The sequence below is a fragment of the Centroberyx affinis genome, unplaced genomic scaffold (assembly GCF_046629955.1).
Source record: "Centroberyx affinis isolate AG114_WGS23_722 - 3 ecotype Tasmania unplaced genomic scaffold, CSIRO-AGI_Caff_v1 ptg000950l_1, whole genome shotgun sequence".
NCBI classification, from domain to species: domain Eukaryota; kingdom Metazoa; phylum Chordata; class Actinopteri; order Beryciformes; family Berycidae; genus Centroberyx; species Centroberyx affinis.
This window is the reverse complement of record NW_027279524.1, coordinates 192,557-220,152: the sequence shown is the minus strand read 5'-3', so window position 1 is coordinate 220,152 and position 27,596 is coordinate 192,557. Positions and strand designations below refer to the sequence as shown.

Below are 27,596 nucleotides of genomic sequence, written 5' to 3'. Positions count from 1 at the left end.
TTCTCAGAAAATTGGAGGCGTGAGTAAATATTTCCATCACAACCTGACAGTTTCTAATCCTCCATAATAAAACGTGTGCCGCAGTATAAACCTTGCCTGTTGTGCGGCTAATGCCCCGCGCTCACTAAGTTTGCTGATTATTGTCTTGTTATCATAAGCACACGTGTCACGGCGAACCCATGAGTGAAGCACGAGCGCAGAGAGCAGGTGATGATTGCGCCATTAGTACTGTATCTAATTAGGGTGTCACTGTCGAACCCTGCAGGCACCCAAGAAAGCAAAGAAGAGAGCAGAGGGAGCCAACTCCAACGTGTTCTCCATGTTTGAACAGGCCCAGATCCAGGAGTTCAAAGAAGTCAGTGCTCTGCCAATTGTTGTCTTTCACATAGAAGTAATCGTTGGGTAATGAATGAATGCATGCCAGAGAGACCTCCATAGACACAGTGTGTAACAATGAAACTTCCACAGGCCTTTACTATCATGGACCAGAACAGAGACGGTTTCATTGACAAGAACGACCTAAGAGACACATTTGCAGCTCTAGGTAAGCAGATGGAAGTCTGTGTGCTCGCTGCCTGTTTATCTGTCTCTTCTGTCTGTGTCTACGTCTGTGTGTATGGTGCACTTGCCTGTACATATATGTCCATGTGTCACAAGACGTCTCATACCATGTGAGCCCTACAGCGCCTAATCTACCGCCCTTCCCTAGGCCGTTTAAATGTGAAGCAAGAAGAGATTGATGAGATGCTGAAGGAAGCACCAGGGCCGATTAATTTCACAGTTTTTCTCACCATGTTTGGGGAGAAACTAAAAGGTGAGGCAATTGCTCTGTCATGTCCAGAGTCTCAGATAATGATGAAGAGCATTCAGAGACCACTGACTGATTGTTGACAGCCTTTTAGCACAGAAGAGATCATAATTACGCTCGGCGCTACCTCTGTCCATTTCAGGCGCTGACCCAGAGGAGACCATCCTCAACGCTTTCAAAGTCTTTGATCCCGAAGGAAAAGGAACTTTAAAGAAGGACTTGTGAGTATCTTTCTAGTGCACTGATGCTGGATGAGGTGAACATATAGCCAGCTCATCACAGCTGCTTGTCTTTGCAGTGTGACAGATATGCTGACGACCCAGGCAGACAGGTTCTCTCCTGAAGAGGTTAGACTGTAACCACTGACACTGTTCATTCCAGTCTGTCTAACTGGACAAATTCTGCACACAAACGCATAATATTTAGACTTTGTTTCACACGTGTTTGAGTTTTAATCACATTCATTCACCCAAAAAATAATCTTTTTTTTTTTCTACTTCATGCCCACAGATGGAACAGATGTTCACTGCATTCCCTCCAGACGTAGCGGGAAACCTAGACTACAATAACCTGGTCTACATCATCACACACGGGGAGGAGAAAGACCAAGAATAGATCCTAATCATCGAGGGGCGTCTTGCCCTAGAGCTGGATCGACCTCTGTACATTTACACCGATGGGTCATGTTTGTGCAGAGATGCCCACGTGTGCATGATCACATAGACAACAGTAGAAACAGAGAGCTTAAGACAAATCAGCAGGCTCACCTTCACATTTTAGCTCCAGCTTTTAGCATTTGATATGTAATTGTGTGACATGTGATTGTAGCTGAACTGCAAATAAAATATTTGATCACAGAAATTCAGATATTTGAAATGAATTGTTTTACTTTTGTTTTACTTAGTCCATTGATGCTATGTGAAGCATTGTGATATAAATTTGCCTATGAATGAATGAATGAATGAATGAAGGAAGGAATGAAGGAATGACTGAATGAATGGTTCTATTTTAAACATTCTACTTTTTACTGGCACCTGTGTTGAAGAAGCTCAACAATTACTGTTGAGTTACACTTGTGTGGGAGATGTTTCTCAGTCAGTGTTTCCCATTGTTCTGGAGCTTAAATCCCTACTCATAATATGTGGTAAGTTAGAATTGTTTGTGGCTTTACTCCCCATAGTTACAGCAAAAAAAATTATCAGCTGTATAGTCATATATCCAGTGGAGCAGCTCACTGTCCAGCAGTAGATGACTGGTGTTAATTTATTTAACTGTAACATATTGTTACAATTACATATTGTAACATATAAAAGAACATATTTGGATACATATAGGTTAAAAAAGAGAAGTGTGAAACAGTGGGTCCAATCAAAAAGGCCCCATGTAGTAGCCTATCAACCAAAGGAGTAATTGCCCTCTTTAACCAGCAGGAACTGAACTGTGGCAGCGCTCAGCTCGGCTCTGGCAGAGTTGATTTCAAGGGTTCTCGGTGTCTTCTATTTCGGGATCCATCCTCTTTCCTCTCTAAACGCTCCCATTTTTTTTTAATATCTTTAAAGACTCCTTCCTCATTCCAGTACAGCAGATGGCAGCAGCCGAGCAGTCACCAACCAGCCTCCTTTGAGCAGCTAGCTATACTAGGTGCGGCATAAAGCAGAGCGAGGGGACATCATCGCTAGCTAACGGCTAATACGGCTGACGTTTATTTTTTAGTCCCGTTTCTGAACGAAAGCCAACACTGGATGTAAAATTTTGTATAACTGAGATGTCTAAGTAGATTATTAGATGGTTTAAAGTGTCAATGAGCAGCTAAACAAAAGCAGAGTCACATCAACATCTCTTCGCTCAGCCAGAAAATCAACGAAGCTAACATTAGGTAGCTAATGCTAGTATAGCTAGCTGGCTAGCTCACCAAAGCTTGTTAAGACGAGACCTAGATTTCACTGAGTCCATTTTAATAGCCCCAACGTCGCAATGGCTGATGTTGACAAACTCAATATAGATAGTATCATCCAGCGCCTTTTAGAAGGTAAGGACATGTTGAAATATTATAAATATAACGCTACATCGTTTATCCGCATGCTATTGTAGCTAATGTTAGTTAGCCGGCTAACGTTAGCAAATGTTTATCAACATCTAGCGAGATAACTAGCCATACTAGCTAACGTTAGTTAGCTATACTATAACATTGGACATCATGTTGCTCCTATTGTGTTGTTTCTTTGGCGAGAATTTGAATTGCCTGAAGGGCACACACAACATATTCTTCTCAAACACACACACACACACACACACACACACACACACACAAAATACCAACAACATTCCTCATCCCAGCGCGGCACACATTCATCTATTCTCCCATACAGTCTCTCACAGCATAGAAAGACATCATACCTAGCTAGCTGGTGTCATGTATATTTGCTGTTGTTACTGATTGCTCTTTGATTGTTTTATGGTTGTAGTCAGAGGAGCAAAACCTGGGAAGAATGTGCAGCTGCAGGAGAATGAGATTCGTGGGCTGTGCCTCAAGTCAAGGGAGATCTTTCTCAGTCAGCCCATTCTTCTGGAGCTAGAAGCCCCTCTCAAGATCTGTGGTAAGTAAGATTTGTGTGTGTATTTACTCCTCGTAGTTACTGCAGAAAAAATGGGTCAATGATATTTAATCTTTGGTATATATAGTACTAGAAGAAGCATCTCAGGCCCCTTTTTGAAACTTGTCCAAGAAAGGTATATGTACATATCATTTATTTTGTTGCCGCTGATGCATTCATTTGCCTGCATCCTACAGGTGACATCCATGGGCAATACTATGACTTGCTGAGGCTGTTTGAGTATGGGGGGTTCCCGCCAGAGAGCAACTACCTGTTTCTGGGAGACTATGTGGACAGAGGGAAGCAGTCTCTGGAGACCATCTGTCTGCTGCTGGCCTACAAAATCAAGTATCCTGAGAACTTCTTCCTGCTGAGGGGAAACCATGAGTGCGCCTCAATCAACAGAATATATGGTTTCTATGACGAGTGTGAGTAATCTGTGCTGATTATAAGGATTGTACCTGGCCCAACAACATTATTTCCAAATGTGTTGGCATTGTAATCTTACATAAATTCCTTTGTTTTGTAGTGGTGGTGGTTAGGGTTCAAGTTCAAGTTGAAGGGTAGTTAGGGTTAATATCTGGTTTTGGTCCCAGTTGTGGTTCTAGCGCAGGTTGCAGCACTAAAACAATTTACTTGATAGTTCACTCTCTGCACTTTACGCAGGGTCTACATGTTTGGTTGTGCTTTTTTAGGGAAATGGAGCCAAATTACAATGTTTTGTTATCTTCATGTGAGCTCTAGTAGTGGTGGCAGTGTTCTTGCTGTGGTGACGTACCACTGAATTTAACTTTTCTTTTATGTTCTAGGTAAAAGAAGGTACAACATCAAGCTTTGGAAAACATTCACAGATTGTTTTAACTGCCTCCCTATTGCCGCCATTGTTGATGAGAAGATCTTTTGCTGCCATGGAGGTGGGTTATGTTTATGCATTGAAAGTAAAACCAATATTTTAAGGTGCAGACCTTGATCATTTTTGACACGCTTAGCACCACCAGCTAAAGCTATTTAAGTTTCATACTGATTGTACAAAGTACTCTTCCTTTGACGTCAACTGCCACTCGTGTTTGTCCTTGAGTAATGCTGTCTTTGCAGTTCTTCAGCTGACTGTGGCCTCATCCAAATGTAATAGGTATTGACCTCAGTGTCAGTGTGTTTATTTATACTGTACGGCCATTTCTTTTAGGACTGTCACCTGACCTTCAGTCCATGGAGCAGATCAGACGCGTCATGCGCCCCACTGATGTGCCCGATCAGGGTCTGCTCTGCGACTTGCTGTGGTCTGATCCGGACAAGGATGTGTTGGGCTGGGGAGAGAACGACAGGGGTGTATCATTTACCTTCGGCTCAGAGGTGGTGGCCAAGTTCCTGCACAAGCATGACCTAGATCTGATCTGTCGTGCTCATCAGGTAATCAGAATCACCTCTATCATAAACAGGGATTTGACTTGGTGACATTGCTGCAGCAACATATTGGCAGTTTGCAGGATTCACAGTACATACTGACACATTTGATACAAGGACAACAGGACCTTACATACTGTGCAAAGGACAATGCAGACATACTGTGGACAGTAGACTACACCTAGCACTCCACATGTATATGTATATATAGCTATGTGCATTCAAGCAGTGTATGCTAGTATAAACCTTGATGCATCCACAGATGCATTTGTATTTGAATGGATTATGTTGATTTGAGGTTGGGTCATAGTATTAATGTGTTTTTAAACACATACTTGTATGTTAATATTTTCCTTTTCTTGTTCTCCTCTACTCTTCATATGCCACTTGCAGGTTGTTGAGGATGGCTATGAATTCTTTGCAAAGAGGCAGCTTGTGACTTTGTTCTCAGCACCGAACTATTGTGGGGAGTTTGACAATGCTGGTGCCATGATGAGTGTGGATGAGACCCTCATGTGCTCTTTTCAGGTGAGATGCTTCTGTTTGTGCATGAACTATTTCAGGATATGGTTTGCACTGTATTTTACCGTACCATATAACTATAAAGTATTGTTTAATTGAACAACGCTGAACTCCTTACAAGCACTGGTTGTTGCCAATACCCTTATCAATTTTGGATTAATTTTTGCATTTTTTATATTTCCATATTCATTCTGAAAGTGCTTAAGCTTTAGGAGGTGCTAAAGTAGTTTTATAAATAAAGGCCAATGTGACTAACCAATCAAACAATAGTTTTTGGACAGTCCAAAGAGCTGACATCACTCTTATGGATTACCACCAGAGTGGGGGATTAACACCAGCCACCAGCCAAATGCTGGCAAATCTTTGGCAGTGGCTACAACATTGTTTGGAAACTATTTTATTCTAAAATTGTCTTTTGTCTTGGTAATGGTGAAAAAGGGAAATGTACCTTTTGAACATTTGCTTCCACCAGCCACTAGACAAATGGACAACAGACAAAAAAGTTAGTTTCCTAAGTGTCCAAATGTCAACATCTACTCAGTGATGATGGAATCTTAGAAACTCTGGGTGTGCTCTGCACTGTGGGATGGCCTGGGAGGAACGAATAACACCAACCCACAACGCAGATATTTTTATACTCTAGTCTGATTGACATGGGTACTTTTATAACGGAGCATATCCCCAGAATTTGATCAGTGTCTATACCCAGAATCCCCAAATGACCAACAAAGACCCCAGAGCCAGGGATTCAGGGGCGGCTTGGCAGAGTACAAGAGTCAGGATTTGTTTTGGAGACTACTGCTGCACAAAAATTTACAAGATCTCATTGAATTTTTAGGTTTTAGTGAGTAATAATTGTTCTGTTTCCCATTTAGCAAATGCTGTACTGCTGAATTGGTAAATGTGGCATGTAAAGTTTGCAGGGAGAGAACAGAGGAGACAATTGTACAATTGCAAATGGATGGCTTCTATTTTCATGTTTTTTGACAGCTATTTGTCTCTTTATTCCACTTGTAGATTTTAAAACCAGCTGAGAAGAAGAAGCCCAACGGCAGCCGTCCTGTGACTCCCCCCCGCAACATGGTCACTAAGCAAGCCAAGAAATGAAGGGGGACAAATGTTGGGAGTCTCACTCCTTCTGCTTTCGTCTTTTGCATTTGAAGGATTGGTTGTCCTTAATGCTGCCAATACTGAAAAGATATCCACTCCTACCCGATGAAAGCAAAATATTTTGTTGTTTTGTCCACAAGGGTAAATTGATATGTCACCATGAAAACCTCAGGTGTTTTGCACTCCATTTTGCAACTAGTCTTTGCCACATATGACTGTTCAATCAGGAAAAATGTAACAATACGGCTAATTATGCACAGGAATGCCTTGTTTGAAGCTGTGCACAATTTTTCCAATTTCTTTCATGTCTCATTCATTTTAGTCATCACCTTTTTCTCACTGTCAATAATGGATATTAATGGTTATAAAAACAACTGTGGAAAACGTCACAAACACCTGTTTATTTCTGTAAAACTTTATTTATCATAGGACTTTGACTTCGCACTCTGCATCATCACATTTTTAAAACAAGTCTTGTGCTAAATTAAATGAATAAAAGCATTCTTGTAATGTCTAAATCTTTCTAATAAACTTTGAGCGTATTTTAGGGGGAAACTGGTATCTGAATTTCATTTGTTCATTATACTCGTTTGCTTCTGAAATGTTGCAGTATGAACAATGTAGATTGGAATACACTTGTGTGAGAGAATACCTCATGAACAAAGGACTCCACGCCGGTGGTGTATGGATAAGCATCCACAAGGGGGTGACAAAATCCATTGCAAAATTTAATTCAGGCAGACAAGTTGTCTGAAATATGTGTAAAATACTTACAAACTAATAAAATAAGAGATTTTTATTGTGGGGATGTTTTCTCTGAACGCAGATTTTTTTCCAACTAAAATTTAGTGTAGTGTAGCTCTGTTGTTTATTCTCATGTGTCCTTTCAAATAGCTTTGGCCCGCATTAAGTTGTTCATATAGTCATTTTTTATCCACAACATTTATTTACCTGTCCCAGTCTCATTACTTATTATAATAGAAGACAGACTGGAAGTGGTATTTCCTTATTAGGAAATGTAGATTGCGTAATGATGTCTGACGTCAGAGCAGTCACAAGACCTGGTAGCTGAACGGAGTGTGCGAGGCCACAGGGCAGTTGGTCCAGATATTTGTGTTATGTAGCGGCGCTAAGGCTGAACTGGCATCATGGCTGTGGAGAACCAACACTTACGGGTCTCTGGATGTGGTAGAGGCGACTGTTTTTTCTGAATTTCCTTCAGTTTTCAAAGCGCAGAAACATAGATACCCGAGACTGTCATCATCGTAGCGCTGGGCATTGTCTATGCGTGCGTGGCGACTGTTATTGTCGGCGGTAGAGTCTGGCTAGCTCAGCTGCACATACCCAACCTCAGCTAGGATAGGATAGCTTGTTAGCAAGTCAACATTGTGTGCTTACATCGACGCTAAGCTAGCACGGCTGCTAGCTTGGCCGGTTAGTTTGGTGGGAGTTGGTGTGTAGGTGATGTTGTCCGTGCTGTCGTACGGTAGACTGGTTGCCAGAGCTGTCATCGGCGGACTTTCTCAGACAGATAGCCGCGACTACAGCCTGGTGACAGCGAGCTGTGGGTTCGGGAAGGATTTTCGTAAAGGCATCCTGAAGAAAGGGATGTGCTATGGGGACGACGCCTGCTTCATTGCCCGACATAGATCCGCAGATGTTCTGGGTGAGTATCTAGTTGTTTACTTGAAAAACATTAACTAATCAGTGCGACATGGAACACGATAACGTTGGCTATTACGTGACTGGCAGGTCAAAGGTCCCCTGTTATCTGAAGGTCCTTGCATGCATATGTAGCCGGTATTTGTGTTACATCATTTTAGTTTACAATTCACAATCGTAATGCCCAAAAAAATGACATACAGCAGTGGAATCACCAGTAGCAGGCCCACAATTAATTAGCCCTCTGTGTGATCAGACTGAATACTCTCATATGTCAAGACATATAGTGCCAACATTACATCATTGTACTTAACTGTTTGGTTCAGTTTGATTATCTACAACACGATATGCCATGGCCTGCTGCATCCCTAATTTTCCATTAGGGACACTCAAGACTTTAGTGTCCCATTAGGACACGTAAGTCTTGAACCTATACTTCCCTTAGGGTTCATATTGTGTTGAGTTTCTGATTCACACTGCACTTACTCATCCAAGTCGTTTATGTCTTGAGCATGCAACAACGACTTGATCAAGGCCTCAGGGTCTGCTCAATTGAGTGTAGCGAAAACGTTGAGAAATGATTAAAGCCTGGGATCCCATTTAATCCTTTATTTCACACTTCTGCAAGACTGTGTAGCTCTACTGACTGTGTGTGTTGTGATGTGCAGGCTACTTGATTAATCAAGACAAACACTAAAAGGTAGAAATCAGGGCATCTTTTTTATTTTTGGAAGTCGGTTTAGTTGCAGAGCTGCATGTCTCTGCTATTCAGCAGGCCTGTGTGTGTGATTTGGCTGAGGCAGGGGAGACGCAGAGGGCCATCCTTGTATGGTCAGTGGAGCAGATGCCTGTGTCTTGGGAGTAGCAGGGCTAAGTTTCCTTTCTAGGAAAATCTTGGATCCGACCAAATACTCCCATGATAAGGGGCACTCTCATTAACCCAGAAATAAGAGCTGCCTCTATAGAAAGATTAGTGAAGCCTTAAATGGAGGGTTTCATCATGCAATACACCAGGGGTCCCCAAACCTTCGGTTTTTGAAGCTAAGGGCTAAAATGTAATGTTATTGGTGGGCCTCAAGCCAAAAAGCGCTGATAATGTTGAATTCTGATGTAAGTAACATGCAGTCAACTGGTCACAGTACACACCCCCACCTCAGTCTATTCAATCTCCTGGTCTGTAGAGTTACTACCAGAGAGAGACTGTCTTATCATTATCAGTAGAAATAACTGAAAAGGTGACTGGCAGCACAAAGCAGCACTTCCTGCAGATAGAGACTATTTCATACATTCTATGAAGTGTCCTTGGTGTCTGTCTGAACACTGTCTTGTCCCGTACTTGGTGTCCTTTTTGCATCTTGGTGAAAGTGCCCATTGTTTTTCTCCATCATACAGCTGCATGACGTTGTTCTTGTTCCTAGCATCCTGAGTTCCTCACTTGTGGAAAAAAACACAGCTAAGAAAGCAGGATGTCAGAGGAATGTAAAGAATAATTATGTTTCTCAACCTACATTCAGGTTAAATCTTTGTTGTCCTATAGGGCAAATTTGGTTCACAGATAGGGTTTAAACACATAACAAATTACAGCATCATGTACCATATCAATATAAAAAAAGAACCAGTTAAGACCAGAGAGTGAGTCAGTCGGTTGAAACATTGCAGAGGGAAAAGCAAAACAAAAACCTGTTATTGAATCAATATCTGACTGTCTGTTCTTTATAGGTGTGGCGGACGGAGTGGGGGGTTGGCGGGACTATGGAGTGGACCCGTCACAGTTTTCAGGGACCCTGATGAAGACGTGTGAGCGTCTGGTGAAGGAAGGACGCTTTGTCCCCAGCAACCCCGTGGGAGTCCTCACAACCAGCTACTACGAGCTCCTGCAGAACAAAGTACCGCTGCTAGGTGAGTGACTCAACCGGAAACAGGATCTCAGTGTACATAGAGACTGATGCTCGCTCCAACTTGCTCTAAAAGCACATTAAAGAAGACTGAAGCCCATCAGTGCACGATAGAATACCTTCTTGTTTGTGTGAACAACTTTTCTGCTCATAACCAGCACCTACTGCTGTGCCCAGGTCATCTATACAACCTCTGGTCCCTAAACAGAGGATCTCAGTATGTATGGTGCCACTGCTGCTCTCTACTGGTCATCAATCTGTTCGTGACTGTTAAGCTGTATTGCTAAGCTCAAACATATGACAGATCTGATTTTATAGTCCTGTCTAGGTCAGTGGGCACAGCAAGGCACTACACTACCAGGGTTATGGGTTCAGTTCCCCCTGGAGCCACTCATATTAAACGTGTGTTTTCATAGGACTGCAGGGCTCAAGGCACAGTAGGACCTATTTCTAAAGGATTAGTTTAGTGAGTTTTAGAACAAGATGAGACAAGCACTAAGCAGGATAACTAGGAGTGACCGAGGTTGCTGGAGAATGGATTTCAACCTACACTGTGTGGAGGCATCGAGTGCTTGCCATGTAACAGTAAATTTCTGGTGAGGCTTGGCTCTCAATACGCTACTTAGGGCTAGGTTGTTTGTTTCCATCTGTGTAGTTTAGTGGTCGGCTAGATGGAGATCTTTGCATCATGAGTCAGAGAACAGCTAGATCCCATTAAGAAGTCCTGGGAATGTCCCAAGTCCTGACCTGCCCCCTGCAATTCAGTTTCAGAATCTTTTTCCTTCATCGCGCTGCTTCCCGAAAATAAAGCGTGCACAAACATGCCGCATTAGCCAGCAAATGTTTTGGCAAGTGGGGGACACTGGGAAAAGATGTCTGTCTTTGTGTCTGTACTTTTCCATCCTGTTATCACATGTGCAACGGGGGAAAACAACACTGTATTGTGGCAGTCCTTCAATGGCAGAGGGAATGTTCTTGAGGCCGGCAGTGTGTATAATTGTACTGCTGTAGAGAAAACAGGGAAGAAAGGGAGTGAGTCACAGTGCGTGAGGGGGTTTTGAAGGTTGATCCCAGAGAGCACATTCTGGTGGGCCAGATGAATCACCAGCAGGGTGTGGCTGCACGCTACCGGAGCGCTCCACCAGCTTAGGTTTCCTCTTCAGCATCCTGCAGATGGTGGACCTCCACAAATTCTTACAACCACTATGCTGATTGTGTTAAGTGTCAAGTTTATGTATTCAAGCTGACCTCATTAATCAACCTCCCAAATGCTCATTAGATCAGGTATGTTTCCATAAACGATGAGTCATTTTCTAACCCATGCAGTTATAGAAAGCCAGCAGGGGTATAAAAGAGTGTTGCAGCTGGGTTTTAATCCAACTGTTCTCATGCAAATTATGATATACAAAAATGGAAAAGCTGAATATAAATAGCAAAATTCAATGACATCTCCTCAGTATTACAAAAACGTTTTTACGCTCGCTTGAGGCAAAAACGTTTTTGTTGATAAAGAAGTTTTGGGTTGTCTGTCCACTCCGACCTGGAATTTCATACATGCTGGCACTCCCATGTATAAGCAGCTTGTCATCGTCTTCTGACAACATCAGATGTGGGCAACATAAGCTGACACAAAAGAACAATGATGATTTCTATCTATCAATTTCCAGACTGTCCAATTTTCTCATGGATGCGTCTTCTGAGCCATACTGTATACTGTGTTCAGGAAGCCTATGTATTCACTTCAACCCAGCTGATGCAAACACACCTTATTTACATTCTTTCTTTGGGATTATTTCAAAAGTTTGCTTAAAATTTGCATGACATGTGACTGGAAACGCATCATGTGTGTCTCTGTGTGTGTGTCCAGGCAGCAGCACGGCCTGCATCGTGGTGTTGGACCGGCAGAGTCACCGGCTGCACACGGCCAACCTGGGTGACTCGGGCTTCCTGGTGGTTCGGGGAGGAGAGGTGGTCCACCGGTCAGACGAGCAGCAGCACTACTTCAACACCCCCTTCCAGCTGTCCATAGCGCCCCCGGGGGCCGAGGGGGCCGTCCTCAGCGACAGGTCAGACACTCGGCGTGGCCAGCACTTCGTACTTCTCTGCCCCTCTCACATCTAAACTGGTCTCTGTAGGGCCGCACATGCGGGGGTGTGGACCCCCAGAGGCTGCAGAGCCTCTCAACATAGCTTACGTTCACCACCTGGAAATTTCACCTGCACGTTCTTCTCGTAGACAGTGCACTGACATAAGCGGCCTGTTGTCATTTCTTATTACTGGCTACTGATAAAGTTGGCAATTCAGGAATTTAGCTTATTCTACCACTGCATTTATTGTAATTTGGACTGGATAAGAGCGTCAGCTAAATGTGCAAAACTGTAACAGCAGCATGCATTCTTAACAGCAGAATGCAGATGTGAAAAAGCGCTGAACGACCTGACCACAACAACAATGCAGATCACATGCAGGCATAAGCAAGGCATTAAGCTTCACTATGGTTTCACCCAAACAAACGGCACTGCAGTACATTTAGTTGTGGTTGTGTTTTGCTGTCGCTGCTCTACAGCTGCACCAGTGTTTAGCGGTATAGGTAGGGACTGTACAACTGTGCTATCTGTAGTGTAACAGGCAGCTCGGGGCCATGTGCTGCTGCGTCTCGTTGCTGTGGCGTGCCAGCAGCAGCAAAGTAGACTCTAGTAGAGTGTAGGGCGGGCGTTGGACGCCTGCCAAGCTCTCCCTCTCACCCGGGTCAAAGTCTCTCTAGACTGATGGGCGGACTGAAGACTCCACTCCACAGCCAATCCTGCACCAGATGGCCCAGCGGGCTTTTTAATCTTAAACCGGGCAGATTATTTTGACTCATGGAAGATGATGGGAAACTACAGATGAACCTGAACTGCATGTCACCAGTGATACATACATGAATAGGTGTAAGAACTTGCAAGGGTGATTTTTTTTAAAATTTTATTTATTTTATTTTTGTAAATGGCCTGGATTCACTCGCGGTCCCAATCCCAGTATTGTTTCCAGTCCCTGCTGTGGGTGTGATGTGGTTCTTGAAATTACATTTTCCATTAAAATTTTCCATTTTATGCATTTAGCTGATGCACTTATCCAAAGTGATTTATACTGCAAGAGTGCAACAGCAGATTAAGCGTCAATTTCTAGATCACTAACGCAACAAGCAACCAACAGTAAGGAGTGCAAGGGTCAGAGCTGAAGTGCCTGATGACATTCCTGTGAACGTAGAGTGTGAGAAAGAAGCACTTGGAAAATAATTAAATTGGAGCGAGTCGAGGGAGGATGTGGTAGAGAAAGACATTGACATGAGATGGGTTCTCAGCCTACGACCGATCATGCTATATGGACAATTGTAATGGTGTAAGCAATTTCCCTATATCAGTTTGCCTTGAGTGAACAATAAGGCCATGTTGTGAGGGTTTTTTTGTAATAGGTCAGTTTTCCTGCAGCATGGGGCAGCCACTGGTGAACAGATATAGCGGAAACACTGCATCCTTACAACATAGCTCCTTATTCATAGCTATAAGCATGTAAATATTGCTGGAGAGAATTTTAGATCTTCATAATTGTAATTGAAGATAAAAGAAGACTTTCCAGAGCTGATTGTATGATTACCTGAGCTGTCTGCCCTTGGTGGCGTTTTAGAAATGTGTCATGATGGTCTCTGGCTGCAGACAGTTTGTGATGAATAACCTCCATGTCTGGCCAGCAGGTCTGGGGCACAAGAAGGCCACTTTCCAAGAAGTGATCTTGACACTAGCGGACAAACTTGGCTCTGGCCTATATATGCATGGCACCCGTCATAATGGCAGCACCTTATGGGAGGCTCGTTGGACCAAAGTGTTCTTTCCAAAGTCGCCATGTGACGATTCCTTGAATTTCTTCTCATCATCACCATATATCTGAACATCTGTCATTAGCAGCCACAACTGTTGAAAGACAGTATAAATAGCAACTGGGAGTCTAAAAGCTTTCATAGCCTTGCCGGTACTTTTTCCCACCCGGTATAGTAATCTGCTGTAATCATTGACATCGAGCCATACCTGGCAGCCTCTAAAGGTGCGTGTCTGCATGCCGTGATCAAGCCGAGGTGAAGCTTGGTTAGAGGTTCAGATTAAGGTCTGTCAGGTTAGATGGGACAGATTTCCTGTACGGGGGCGTAAAAGAGGGAGAGTTAGAGATGGGAGAGGAACAAAGAGCTTATAGTGGAGGAATTAATACGGTCACGACCCTGCTGCTGCTAGTCTTCCCAGTTTTTATTTTTAATGTTCGCCGTGAGACTGTAATCACTTTAATCACCAAGAACAAGGCATGCAGTGTTTCCTTAACATTCATTTAGCTGCAGTGGCCCCCACAGACAGAAAGACATAATGAAAACTCATCAGCTGGGCTTATTGCTACTGATAAATTTGTCTTGTGACACTGATGCCGAGACATATTGACAGCTTGGTTTCACATTATATACAGATGCATATGGTAGAAGGATATGAGGATCTTTCATACATTGCAGAGGGACAGTGCGTGACACGTCGTTTCACCTAATCCCTCCTGATGCTCCTTTATCTGCCATGTTCTGTTTTAATATACGTTTGCCATTATGATAAGAAGATCGTCAGGCTGAATTTAGTGTCTCTGTGCTCGCAGTCCCGACGCTGCAGACAGCTCTTCCTTCGACGTCCAACTTGGTGACATCATCCTCACCGCCACCGACGGCCTCTTCGACAACATGCCGGACTACATGATCCTGCAAGAGCTGAAGAAACTCAAGGTACGTCAAACCGAGCCACGGAACAGGTTTGCGGGTGGAGTCAGAAATATGCCTGGATTGCTAATTTCACGCCCGCCGTGCTTTGCTCCCCAGAACACCAACTACGAGAGCATCCAGCAGACTGCCAGGAGCATTGCGGAGCAGGCCCACGTTCTGGCGTACGACCCCAACTACATGTCGCCTTTTGCACAGTTTGCCTGTGACAACGGACTGAATGTAAGAGGTAAGTGTCCCGGTTCTACTCGAACCAAATGGAAACCGACGCTAATGCTGCGGTGCTCCATCAAGGCTTAAGCTATGTCACACATCGAGAGGAAAACGGTATGTAACATAAACCCAGAAAAAGAAAAGGGTGGATACTGATAAAATTGAGAGCCACAGCATATTCCTTCCTAACGGGACACTCTGTTCTTTTTCCCCAGGAGGAAAGCCAGATGACATCACAGTGTTGCTGTCCATAGTGGCAGAGTACACCGACTAGAGACTGTGTGGAGATGTGAAGGAGACGGGAGCCATCTGCCTCTGCAGGTGTTGGACTGCTTTGATTCCTGCTGGCCAGGATGAAGGACTGATGTCAGATGCTCCCCCACCTCCTCTGGCTCTACCCTGCCTCAACCCCCACCTGACCACCCCACCCCCCCACCCCCCCAAAACTCATACATGTCCCCCCTCTCAGATGTGATCATCCACACTGGGGTGTATGTGTGTGTGTGCGGGGCGGGGGGCACTGAATAAAGCAGAGAGTTGAGACCAGACGCATCCTCGTGGCCAGGCTGCAGTGCTGGCATGTTGGAAGCGCTCCAGCGGTCACTGGGTAATCCCATTCCCGGGGATAAACCGCGCGGCCCGGGCACGTTGGAGAAGAGGCTCCGGCCTGACGAGGATAAAGTCGTCTTTTTCTCAGGAGGTCGAGATTTAGGAAAGGGGGTCAGATGTAGCCAGACGTTAGGTGTTAGACCGTCAAGTGGCCCCACGCTGTGCTGCTGGAAGGGAAGCGGACAGTCCATCAGGCCGGCGTTAAGAAGGGAACTGGACAGGAAACGGCAGCGCAGCGTTCGGGCTGAATACGCGGGCCGCGTTGCGCAAGAGGATGTTCCAAAGGGGTTTGGAGTGGCACAGCACTAGATTAGAAAACCTTCGTCAATCAAAGGACCTGGAACCTTGTATGTGGGTACAGGGAGCATACGTTTGACATACGACATGACTGGGTTGTTGTTGCTGGGATGTTTTTTGGTAAATGTTTGAGAGAACTAGTGTACGTGACATTTAGGGTATTTTGTTTTTGTTTCTTGGGGCGGGGCGATCCAATAGGATTTCATGAAGAAGAGCAGCAGCTGCCTTTTCCATAGCAGTGCAATTCATGTGTTGCACAAATTTTGTTACTTCATGGCTGTTATGGATGGGGACGGGGATTTTACAAAGCTTCAAAAGAAGCCTCTTTAAATATTGTTCCTCAAACTGATGCCCTCCCTTTAATCTCACAGCTGCTGCTGAAGTCTTGATTGTGATTACATGCGAGTGTGTGTGTGTGTGTATGCGTGCGCGTGTGTGTTATGAGTGCGCTCGTGTGTTTGTCTGTTGTGTGTCCAATGTGTGTAATTAGTGTCTACTTATGAAATGGATGTGTACATGAAGGCTACACAGCGTTCTCCATATCCACTGGGCTGAATTGGTCTTACAGCCATAAACGCACAAATCTAAAGAAGCATATCTGAAAAAAAGCTCAACACAGTGGAAGTTGGCCTGGTGACCAAATGTATTTTTGTAACTTCTTTGTTCGATGGGATTGGTGAATTCTTTGAACTGATCGCAGCGTCAGAGTAGCTTTAGAAACTGTTGTTCACAATCAGCATTTCCTTTTCTCCTCTCATCTCTCTCCCCTGCTGCAAAGCTCCACTGGCACATTTGCAAGGTAGAAGTCGGGTCACTGCAGGTTTTACGTCATGGTTTCATGTGCAAAATGCTCATTATGTTTCTATTATTTCACCATAGATTTGTACTGTGCATGTACATAACTCACATGCTGCAACTTTTACCTACAGTAAAACATCTTCCTTTGTAAAACTTGTATTTCATTCAGTCATACTGCAGAGCTGATGTGCCTTGTATCAGGTGTCATTGATACTGGCAAACATGTACATAATTATACCTTAAACCCCGACTGTGTGCCAGATACTGAGCACAGAGCCTGAAACTGTTAAGTAGCCATAAGTGTCATACGGCTTTCCCATCATGCCCTGCTGTCTTAATACTAGGTCTTTTCACCTATTTCCCAGCTTTCTTCTCCTGAAATCTGCTTTTCTGCACTCAGTCACAAGCTTATGAATAGTGATAAAGCCATCCCATGCTTACATATCCTTCCTGTGGACCTCCAGATTACTGCCTACAATCTGCACCATCTCATGGGAGACTCTCTCCCCATTTGTGCTCTGCCTTTCCGCAATCTGACATGTTCAAATTGGAAGACTGCAGTGCTTAGTGTCATTTTGAAATGGGACAATTGAGCTCTCTGGGCATCTATCTTTTTTTAATGGCATGTACCATTTCTCCTGGCTGCAGACTCCTGCCCGGCCCCGAGGGCTCTAGCTAGGGCTAATGGGCATGGAAGAGCAGATTTAGGCAGAGCAGTGAGGTGAGACCACTGAATGGTGAAAATGTGATTTTTAATCATCATGGCACTGAAGACACTGAGGACAATCCACGCAGCCTTAACAATATTCTAACAAAGCAATCCTCCCAGCCAGATGGTACTGTCACCTTTAGCTTCCTGGTTCCTGTCTCTACCTGACCCGACAGTTTCCCTGTCCTCTCTACCGACTTCATCTTCCTCTTCCAAACACAAACTTTGTTACAACCAGAGCTGCACGTGTCTATATACATATATATATTTTGGGTGTACAGTTCAACAATGCAGATGTAAGTTCTGTAAAAAAAATGTTTTCAAATCTACAATATTTAAATAAAGAGTATAGTATTTATTATCCTGGTGTATGTTATGTCATCAAGATTGAATCCCTTTTATGTATTGAGCATGGTTGTGTCCTCATGAATTCATTTCAGGGGTGTTCTCATCTCCACAGAGGAGATGGAGGCTAGATGCCTCCCAGGCAGCATTTCCCAAATCAAGTTGTAGCTCTGCATCCACCAGAGCGAGACTTTACCTCACTATGAACTTAGGCTGTTCAGTGCTGTTATGCAAGGCGGACAAAGATAATACTAAACAGGAACGCTCTGTACGATTTGTATGTTTAGTTCCACATTCCACATTCCTCAGACCTCAGGCAGCCTGTTGGGCACGCTACGAGTTACTATCCACAGACAGGTGTAGCATCTCCAGGCTCTGGTAATGCTTTCAAGGGTAAGACCACAAGTCTGTTTTACCTTTAACATGGTATAACGTGTAATTCAATCACTGAAATACCCATACGTTTACCAAATATATTCTCTTGTATTCTCACTATTTGAACATTTTGGGGAAAATCAACACATAAAAAACAATATTAAATACATCGAAAGCAACTGATTTTGATCCATAAACACTATTTAAAATACAAATCACAGTATAGATATGTTAATTTAGACACTGACTATCTTATGTTACAGCCTGTATTTTCTGCTACAATTAAATAATCCAAGTAAGAGTTTTTTTTTTATCAAATGATATGAAATGAAAAATGAACTATGAGCAGCGTCTAGTGGCTCTGTGCTTAGAGTGAAGGGCTTCTTGTAATGTCTTCCTCGGTATCCTCCTCTACATCACTGGAGCATGCCAGGACGGGCAGCAGGGAAGCACAACCATCCTCGCCCTGGTCCGGGGACAAGGCCCTGAACAGGAGGGAGCAGATCTACAGGCGGAAAAACACACAACACACATATAAAGACTAAGTTAAGTTAGTGTAGATAGTAAAATTAAATATCTCAAACATTTTTAATACATGGTCACAAATGAGTAGCCTTTGTTTTTACCTTCATTTTGCTCGTTGCTAAACCCAAATGAAAATGAAAAATGTCTGATTCAGTGGGTTTTTATTTCAGACCTCAAAGCAATTAAAGAAAAGAAAATTTGGAAGGGTTCAGGCTTTTGCTATCCATTGTATAGAGCCAATGATTTTTACTTCTCCCTAACTGAATCCAGCAGGTCATTGAAAATGATTTTAAATTTACACAATTGTCTGGCTACAGGATATTCACCTCTTGAGGGGACAAAGGAAAAAAGGTCAGCTGGACCAAAACACTCAGCACTGAGGGACAACACTAGGTGCCAGCTAGAAAAGTAATAAATGGAACAAACACACAATCAGGAAAAAATCAGTGTTGTGGGTCTGACTGCAGTTGAGACAAAGGCGTTGTTTTCATAGGGGCAACCAGACACATGAGCAGTCAATACAGAGAGTTTCCATCTGTCACGTTCACCGTCACCTTGCTTGTCTTCTATGGTCACACCTCATATGGCAAGGCATTATGGCTATCTGGGCACGCTTCCAGTTGAAGGTCAAAGTAAAACACTACTCGCACTTTGCCGCTTCGCAACGCAGCACAGCCTGTCAAGACTCTAAAGCTTCAGGGAGCGAGCAGAGGCCGTATAGAGTTCCCACTGCAATTTAATTAACCCTGGGGGAAGCGCTTCTGTTACCGTGGAGGAGGCAGGAGTCGTGAAGGCGCTGGCGCGGCCCTTGTCGGCTACGCTGAGTCTGTCAGGCTCCTGGGTTCCAGTCAGACGCCTCATCAAGCCTGTTGGGTTCATCATAGGGCTGCCCTGGCTGGATGCTATCAGCTCAGTCATAGCAGCAAAGCCCTCTGCCTCACATGAACCCTCTGGGAGAGCAGCTGCATCTCCACACCTGAGAACAGAGCCATTTCTATAATTTCTACCCATAAGTGATAGATTTTTTTTGGTTTATTTGTTTTTTAAAAAACCCAAAGATAATGCTCAGAAAATTAATTAGAAAATGTCAAAAAATACACAAAGAAAAACACAAATAGAAAAATTGTGCCGTACAGTGTTATTGTATACATTGTATTCTGTTCTACAGCAAGAGAACCATTTTGTCTGTGCAGACAAAACAGCGAGGTCACGGTGTGTCTGAGTGAAACTCAACTCTCCTGAGCATGTGGATTACCGCTGAGCCTCGTGAGTTACTATGTCGGCATGTGCCAGTGTGTCTGAGGGAGGGAGAGGGGAGTGGTTAAGACTAAGAAATGGCAGGACGAGAGGGACAGAAAAAAAAAAAGAAAGGGCGGAGGTAAACAGAGGCCAGAGAGGAAACATTCACACACCCCTTCTCTAGTAGGACACCCATAAGGCAGAGATACAGTGACTCTTTAAGGGAAACATCTTGTCAGGAAACATTTGAATACATTTTTGACCCTGTCTTCCTCTTCTTGCATTATACTAGAAAAGTTGCCCATCTACATTGCACAAAAAGTTGTCTTGTGTATGAGCACCTTTAGTGTTATAGACTTGTTGTTCTTGGGCTCAGCTTCCTGGTTGCCTAAAATAATAAAATCTACTCCTGCAGCTGAAGACTTTTCAGTATTTCTCAGTGGCCATTTACATGCATTTTAATATTAAAATATTATTCAGGATACTTGAGTTCATATGGTGTCACATGTAAACATCATTTTTCATAACCTAGACATATCCTGATTCTGAGATACCCAAACATGATAACTGGGATATTAACCAGGATATTAACCAGGATATACACCTTATCCCATTTACTGCTGGCTTTTGGAGTCTGTATAAGTTCTGATTCCATGGTAAGATTCAGAGGATTATGGTTATTAACCTTTACAGAGGTATTGAGCAGGACATGTAGATCCATATAAACAGCTTATCCCAAATATGACCTTAGCCAGAATATGAGCTAGCATCACAACAACTGTGCATGTAATCACACTGCGTGTCGTAAATATCAGAGAGGTAACCAGACCAGAACTGTAAAGAGGAACGCCACAGAAGGACACAAAGAGAACGAGCTGGTTCTAAAATGTCCCAGGACGACCTCAGGCTCTAGTTAAACTTCAATATGCCCCGAAGGCAGCAGAAAAGCAAGTTTTGTTACAAGCGTGTCCTGAATAACAAAAATACATTGGCTACGCAAACTGCATATAAGCAAGGACAGCCTGAACGATTCATTTGAAAACTGAGAAGAAAATGGTAAAGGAGAGCAGCTTGTAGTTGAATTCCTGAGCAGTGGGGACAGGAGCTCTGAAAAACTGCCTGCTCATCAGGTCAGTGATGTCGCTGTGGACTCCTAGCAGAGCACACAAGGAAACAGAGCTACAAATGACCCAGATGTTCAACAATCCAGCTGGGACTGGTGCTGCAAACTCCACCCATAGCCCAGAGCAGAGAACAGCAGACACTTAGAGAGACGGACGAGCCGGGAGAGCTAGCAGAGCAGCGCAGTGACATCAACACAACAGCCGACCAGGCTAGCACAACGGAGATGAAGGGATTACAGGCCGTCACACTGACAGGCTTCTCACCCCACACGCCCTGGGCTTGCCCCATTTATCTCTGTTACAGACACAAGGCAGGATGCTGTAACACTACGCCCTCTTAGGAAGCTAAAAACGGCCAGTGAGGGCAAACAGCCTGGACTGGATGCCAGGAGGGAAGCTCAGGTAGAGCCCTGTGGGAAGATTCAATTATACTCTCTAATACACTGTCAGTGTAGATTTGAGACACCAGGCCTGCAAAGACTTCAGTTGTGACAAGGATCCCATCTAGTCAAAATAACAAGAAAAGCTCTTATCTGTGCTACTAGAGTGTTGAGGGCATAACAGATCTCAGATGGCACAGATAGAGTCAGAGTGAAAGCAGGATGTGCCATTGGATCGTTATCTAATACTCACTGATAGTGAAATATTACACAGTCAGAGGAGCGTTGGTTACCTGTGTGCAGTAGGGGCCGGGGCCTCTGCAGCCTGAGAGGGGCCGCTGCTCTCAGAGTCGGTGAGAGTAGCCAACACCACACTGGCCTCCAGGACCATGTCCTCCACAGTGAAGCACACGGGCCTGAGCACAACAACAGTGCAGCAGCAATGACAAACTGATGGATATCTGACAATGACGAGGATGGCCAGGCCAGGAAACTAGCTTTAGCTTCCACCAGACACAGTGGCTGATGGATTCTAAAATTCACCAGCCTCTTTCACTTTATTCCCAGCCAATATGATTTTACAATAGAAAAACAAACTCAGTCACTAAAATCACCTGTTTAAATGGCTGTTAAAGCAGACAGACTCACCAACCATAGACAAAATTTATCAATTTTGTGTATTTTGCCTGTTGCTAGTGTTAATTTCCCACTCAGTTTGGAGTGCCTGCGTTACAACACAGAGCTGGCTTACTTCAGTGTCTGTCTATACAGACTGACCTTGTTCCCTGTAACCTGAGATACAAAAGCTACTCAAGCTAATCATGACGGCCAAGAGACTTACTTTCCTGCAGCACCAAAGTGGACAGACACTGGTAGGCCATGTGACTCTGCAAAGGACAGCAAACCCTAGGGAAAAAAAGACATAGCAGCAATTCACTGGCCACAGCTCATACATCCTTGCATGCATACATGGCATGGCTATAACCTTTTAATAGCTGGTCATCCCGAGTTTAAAGACAGTCATGTTTACAGCGAAAAGACTAAAGAGACATTTGAACGCTCCAATAAGTAATTAAGACTGACTGAAACTTAAAGCCTGGCTCTTAATCTGTCCAAACCCAATGTCAAGCTAACAGGAACCAACACAAGAAGACTAGGCTGGTTAATGAGGAACCGCACAACGGGGTGCCCAAGAAACATTCCAAGACATTAGGGACAAGAGTTGTGGGCGTTAAGGCAGGTCAAGTCTCATTAATTGGACTATTACAGGAACAGTTCATCCAAATTTCCAAATGACCCACCAAATGCATTTTCAAAGCCAACTACAAGACTAAAGGAAGCAATGCAAGTTTATTTAGACACTGCAATGAAACACTGTGCATAATGGGGTACACTCTTCTGGAAATTACATTTGCAAGATCCAGTGTTTTGCAGTTACTCAAAATATAAATAGATTAGCAGGATCTTGAGCTGCATCGTCATCCCTTTTTTAAATAAAGACAGATTCCTACTTGGCATGAAAGTTATGCATTCCATAACAAATCACTCTATGTGCAGCCTATAATTTCCACTACTCATTTCTCTAATTACTTTTTCTGTGTAGTGGCATAATATGAATCATTGAGGTCATAAGATCTTTCCTATAAAGATGAGTCACAGCCTGCAGGGGAAAGTTCAAATGGAAACGATACAGAGAGCCGGGTACAGAAACTTCAGGACACTTGAGTATCCAGATTCCAGAAATGTGAACCCTTAAACATGAAATAACTCTCGGCACTCGCACACACCCACACACCCACACACACACATACATACGCATACACGCACATAATATTCAGAGTCTCATGTGACGGGATAAAGGGAGCCTCCAAAAATAACCGTTACCCTCAACTCCTTCAGACAGAAGGTTATGTCGGAGTCCACTCCAACCTGGAAGTAGTCAAACTCATCTGGGTGTAAGGACATCTCAGTGTACATCATCTTCATCTGGTCTGCAACCAAAGCACCCCTGGGTCAAACACTATTCCAAAATAAGTCTTAGTGTTTGTTGTAATGTGGTTGGAGCATTAGATGTGGAAGGGTGGCAGGGACAAAGCTCACCGTTTCCCTCCTCATAGTAATTTCTCAGATTGAGTCTGAGAGGATTCATGGACAGAGTGATCTCCTCCTGGGACACTGGGAAATGCATCACCATATCACCAAGAAGCCTGGAGAGATAGGGAGTAACACAAATGCAAATGTTGATAGTGCCAACCTGTGCAAAGAGCCTAGAGCCTTGTTCTGTGAGGATGTGCTTAATTAAGGACTCTTGTGTGCTTTTATGCTAGTTTTATGCTCGTTATGTACCTGGCTGCAAGGAGTCAATAAAGTTGAACTGAACTGAATTGAACTGAATTAATGCTGCGTGTGAATTTGTGTGTTGGGGGGGGTTCATCATTCTTGAAGTTGTATGTACTGAGTGTGTAGAAGGCTATGCAGGTGCCAACTTGATAACACAGTTACAGGCTGCTGAGGTGCTGACCTGGCCTGAGCCTTCAGCACATTGGGACAGAGGTGTGAGGCAAACACTGCCTGCAGAGCCTCACTCTCCTGGAAACCTAGGTTGTAGGTTTTAGTGATACCTGTCACAAAAGTAGAGACGGGATATTTGGAGCATACTGCCACCAAGTGCCAGCCATATGCAATACCATTTCTGCAGCATAATGTTTGTGCAGACCGTTCTGAACACCCACTTGAAAATGGCAAAAGAAAAAAAAGCACTTAAAGGAAAGGTTCAGAATTTTTTAGAAGCCTATTTTTAGACATTATACAAGTTTGGTTGCTGTGAGAAATTGGCATCAGCCTCTGGTTCACATTTGTTAACAATTCTAGGGCAAAATTACATGTAAGCCACTCCATTTTTTATTGAAGTGTAATAATAGTAAGGATACTGATGAAGCTGTCAAACATTATTGGTACACAAACAATATGATAGGTTTCTAAAAATGCCTTTAACATGCAGCCAGCTAACGACACAAATGCAGTGTTCCCTACCGTGCCTGCAGAAAAACTGGAATACCACTCGGTCATCAGGGATGTTGATTGATATCTGACATCGGTCCACATTACGCTCAATGGAGGCCAAGCACCGAAAAAGTGGTAGCACAGACTTAAGAACAAACAGACATCTTTTAGACTAGAATGTCATCACTGCTTTAATATTATAAATGTCAAAGAAAGCCCCACAGAATCATGTCATTTATCTGTCATTAACTTTGGGAGGTGATTAGCTGTCCTTTAACTAGCCTGAGTTAAAGGACACAACTACATTTCTGCTTTGGAATCATTTTATGCTATCATCATATTCTTAAGCCTTGGGTAAGTTCTGGTTTTATTAGACATTCACTGCTGTCTCCTATCTTGAAAAATGAGAGAGTCTGTCCTGATCCCTGAGCTGTCATGTGGATGTAGAGCTCCCTACAGAATGAATGACCAATATACCTTCATGACTAGTTTGCATTTGACTGTTCCACTGTCCTGCTCTGATCCTGAGCCCAGGCTGTAGTGCTGGAAGAACAGAGGCGAGAAGAGGAAGCAGGCATAGGCAGAATGAGCTGAATTCACTGACCTGACCGCCAGCTTCAAGACAGCAGGAGAGAGAGAAAGAGAGAGAGAGAGAGAGAGAGAGAGAGCATCAGCTGGGATGCAGTTATAGTTCTGATGATAATCCAATGGTCTCTCTGCAGTCTGAGCTGCTCACCCCTTTCACCATGGGATCCAACCACAGTTCATCTCCAATTCGTGACAGGGCATGAATAGCCTTTCCAAATGCTGCAAAGGACCAAAAGACCAAGGTGGGCAGCAGAGAGTGGAAAAGGTTAGCAGAGTGATATATTAGCATACACTTTTCATGTGGTAACTATAGCTAGCTTTCCCTTGTGTTAAAAATAGGCCACCTGTCTGCTGACCTTGGCTGCCAATGGCAAACTAACGTTAGAAACAAGCCACGCTAGCTAGCTTGGTCAGTTATTAGGTTTAATTAGAGCTGCTCCAAATCTTATCCACTTAACAAACTAATAATTATTACAGCAACTTGAATAAGGTTATATTGAGTCTACTATTACTGTTACCTTTTACACAGTTTCCTTCAATGACACAGTTCATGTTTGCTGATGACGGAGCTGGTTAGATAATATAAAACCTCCCTGGTTAGTTGGACTCCGATGTATAACGTCATCAGACGTCACTCAGCCATGCGCGTGCGGGTCATCCTGTCCTGGCCTTGGCAGTGCGCGCATACAGATGATAAACAGCCCAGATTGTGTCCAAGCTACAGCTAGCTAGCTGAAACCATTTCACAATATAATAGGGTCGTCAATTGTGACCAAAAAGTCCTAACTTTTGGTAGATATGTTTTTCCAGTTGTATCCATTGAAAATGTAATGCTGACACTGACATAACATACGATTCATTTTGCTATACTGTTATTTCAGTTAAAAGTTAGTACACAAGCATAAAAAAACCCATAAGAGAATGTATAAGAATGATGACTTATCATAGGTTTCATCCCCCACTACTCCAATGAAAGCAGTTCTGTAATTCATCTGCAAATCATCTAACAACTAAAATCTTCTCAAATGAGGGTCATAAGGACGAAATTGTATCAAATAGGGGTGCAGGGGTCTGTTACATAATGCATATATTTGGGGGTCCTTGGCATGAAAGGTTTGGGAACCCTGCAGTAAGAGTGAGTACAAGAAGATGGGAGTTATGTGAACATTCTGAGTAAAGGTGAGAAGGTTCATACTGTAGATCTTTCACTTGCTTTCATTAAGTAAATGCTGCTCAACAGACATGATTTTAAGTTTCCCAAGTTCTGTACACTATGATGAAGTTTAAACCAGTGAAGTGCAGTGAAGTATCTGACCCCTGAAAGGCTAATAAAGACCAATGTGACCTCTTTTGCCAATTAAGCTTAGTTAGAGAAGAAATATAAATTTAGGCCGATAAATGATAGGGACAACTGTAAAGGGACAACTGATAGACACAACTGTTATGTATCCAATATAATAATTACTGTGAAACCTTTATTTTGACATGAGAGAATAGCAGGAAAGTACAGTTAATAACAACTTTGACAACTAGTCTTGGGGCTTATAGAGCAAAATGTAACATTAAATACAGTGTTCCTTAATACGTCTCAACTGACCTATGAATGCACACATTTCTTGGTCTGGGATAGTTGAAAGTATAATTTAATAACATTTTGTGCTATGGTACCCTACAATATATGTTGACACTAAGGTTACACAGAGCTCAACAAAGAACACTCACTAAAAGGTTGTTGACACAGGCTTTCAAAATAGCAAATCATTCCTCATATTATATCTGTCATCTGTTGACAATTTTTGGAAGGATGACTTCAGAGTGAGCTGTGCTGCTGCTGCTTCTGCCCTGTGGCTTCGTCCTCGACCCCACATCTTTCTCTGCATCCGCTTTCAACCTACACTTGTCTTTAAGTGGATGATCCCCATACCTTCTTATTCCTATGGAACTCTGACCTAGAAGATACAAAATGCAATATGAGATGGATGGTAGCTGTCATCCCTTTATTTTATTTTTTATCCTATATTTTATATCACTTTAGTTACATTTAGATTCACACCTGACTTAATGCATGTGTGCAGCACATTGAGGTAGTGCTGCTTCATCTGCCGTCTCATGTGCTCTGTGCTGTAAACATTTGCTATACTGACAAGGTAGCGCCTCTGTCCAGCTGTAAGGGCTGGATGCTGAAACGGACAAAAACTGATGTGATTATACCACGGACTGCAACGATTACACAGTACATGGCAGAATGACAGTAACCTTGTTACATATGAGGAATACTGTAATTATCTCATTCAAACCATGTTAGGCACCGCAACATTAAAAATGACAATAAAACAAACTGCAGCATCTGTCCCAACCTTAGCTGCTTACCTGTAAGAAGGGTGCAGTCATCATAGATTTGGGAATGTGTATTGTCTTCATCTGCTGGTTGGCAGCAGACACCTTGGTGTGTGTTCCTCTGTGCACCTCGCCCCCTTGCTGACTAGGTAAACATTCAAGGCCTGTCAAAGGCAACGTATTGAGGGAAGAGTAACACAATACTGTCTTATTTAGGACAGTTGAGATAATCCACTGTACTATTTATGCAGCAGATGCATTGTGTGATATACTGTA

At 43.4% G+C, this 27,596-nt stretch overlaps 4 protein-coding genes across 5 annotated transcripts; 3 read left to right on the top strand and 1 right to left on the bottom strand.

Annotated features, from left to right (window-relative positions):
• Positions 1-276: 276 nt before the first annotated feature.
• On the top strand, positions 277-1,589 carry myl2b (myosin, light chain 2b, regulatory, cardiac, slow). Its single transcript, XM_071522033.1, has 6 exons — positions 277-355; positions 469-544; positions 710-814; positions 951-1,029; positions 1,107-1,155; positions 1,319-1,589. Exons 1-6 carry the CDS (start codon positions 320-322, stop codon positions 1,421-1,423), a joined length of 450 nt encoding a protein of 149 aa, XP_071378134.1. The 5' UTR covers positions 277-319; the 3' UTR covers positions 1,424-1,589.
• Positions 1,590-2,274: 685 nt separating this feature from the next.
• Positions 2,275-7,009, top strand: ppp1cc (protein phosphatase 1, catalytic subunit, gamma isozyme). Of its 2 annotated transcripts, XM_071522058.1 has the most exons (8): positions 2,275-2,855; positions 3,003-3,021; positions 3,278-3,405; positions 3,600-3,830; positions 4,212-4,316; positions 4,589-4,812; positions 5,200-5,334; positions 6,346-7,009. In XM_071522058.1, exons 1-8 carry the CDS (start codon positions 2,783-2,785, stop codon positions 6,433-6,435), a joined length of 1,005 nt encoding a protein of 334 aa, XP_071378159.1. In that variant the 5' UTR covers positions 2,275-2,782; the 3' UTR covers positions 6,436-7,009. The 2 variants fall into 2 exon arrangements, with proteins under 2 accessions (XP_071378159.1, XP_071378158.1); XM_071522057.1 differs by lacking the exon at positions 3,003-3,021 and having other exon boundaries at positions 2,279-2,837; positions 3,274-3,405; positions 6,346-7,008.
• Positions 7,010-7,514: 505 nt separating this feature from the next.
• On the top strand, positions 7,515-17,809 carry pptc7a (protein phosphatase targeting COQ7 a). Its single transcript, XM_071522071.1, has 6 exons — positions 7,515-8,104; positions 9,820-9,999; positions 11,863-12,061; positions 14,661-14,784; positions 14,878-15,007; positions 15,207-17,809. The coding sequence occupies exons 1-6, from the start codon at positions 7,903-7,905 to the stop codon at positions 15,263-15,265; spliced, it is 894 nt and encodes a 297-aa protein (XP_071378172.1). The 5' UTR covers positions 7,515-7,902; the 3' UTR covers positions 15,266-17,809.
• Positions 17,810-18,491: 682 nt separating this feature from the next.
• rad9b (RAD9 checkpoint clamp component B) lies at positions 18,492-25,535 on the bottom strand. The gene is made up of 11 exons (XM_071522061.1): positions 25,502-25,535; positions 25,132-25,202; positions 24,873-25,010; positions 24,426-24,540; positions 23,914-24,013; positions 23,493-23,599; positions 23,277-23,383; positions 22,234-22,298; positions 21,686-21,808; positions 19,418-19,625; positions 18,492-18,629 (listed from the first exon to the last, which is right to left on the bottom strand). The coding sequence occupies exons 1-11, from the start codon at positions 25,533-25,535 to the stop codon at positions 18,492-18,494; spliced, it is 1,206 nt and encodes a 401-aa protein (XP_071378162.1).
• Positions 25,536-27,596: the final 2,061 nt, after the last annotated feature.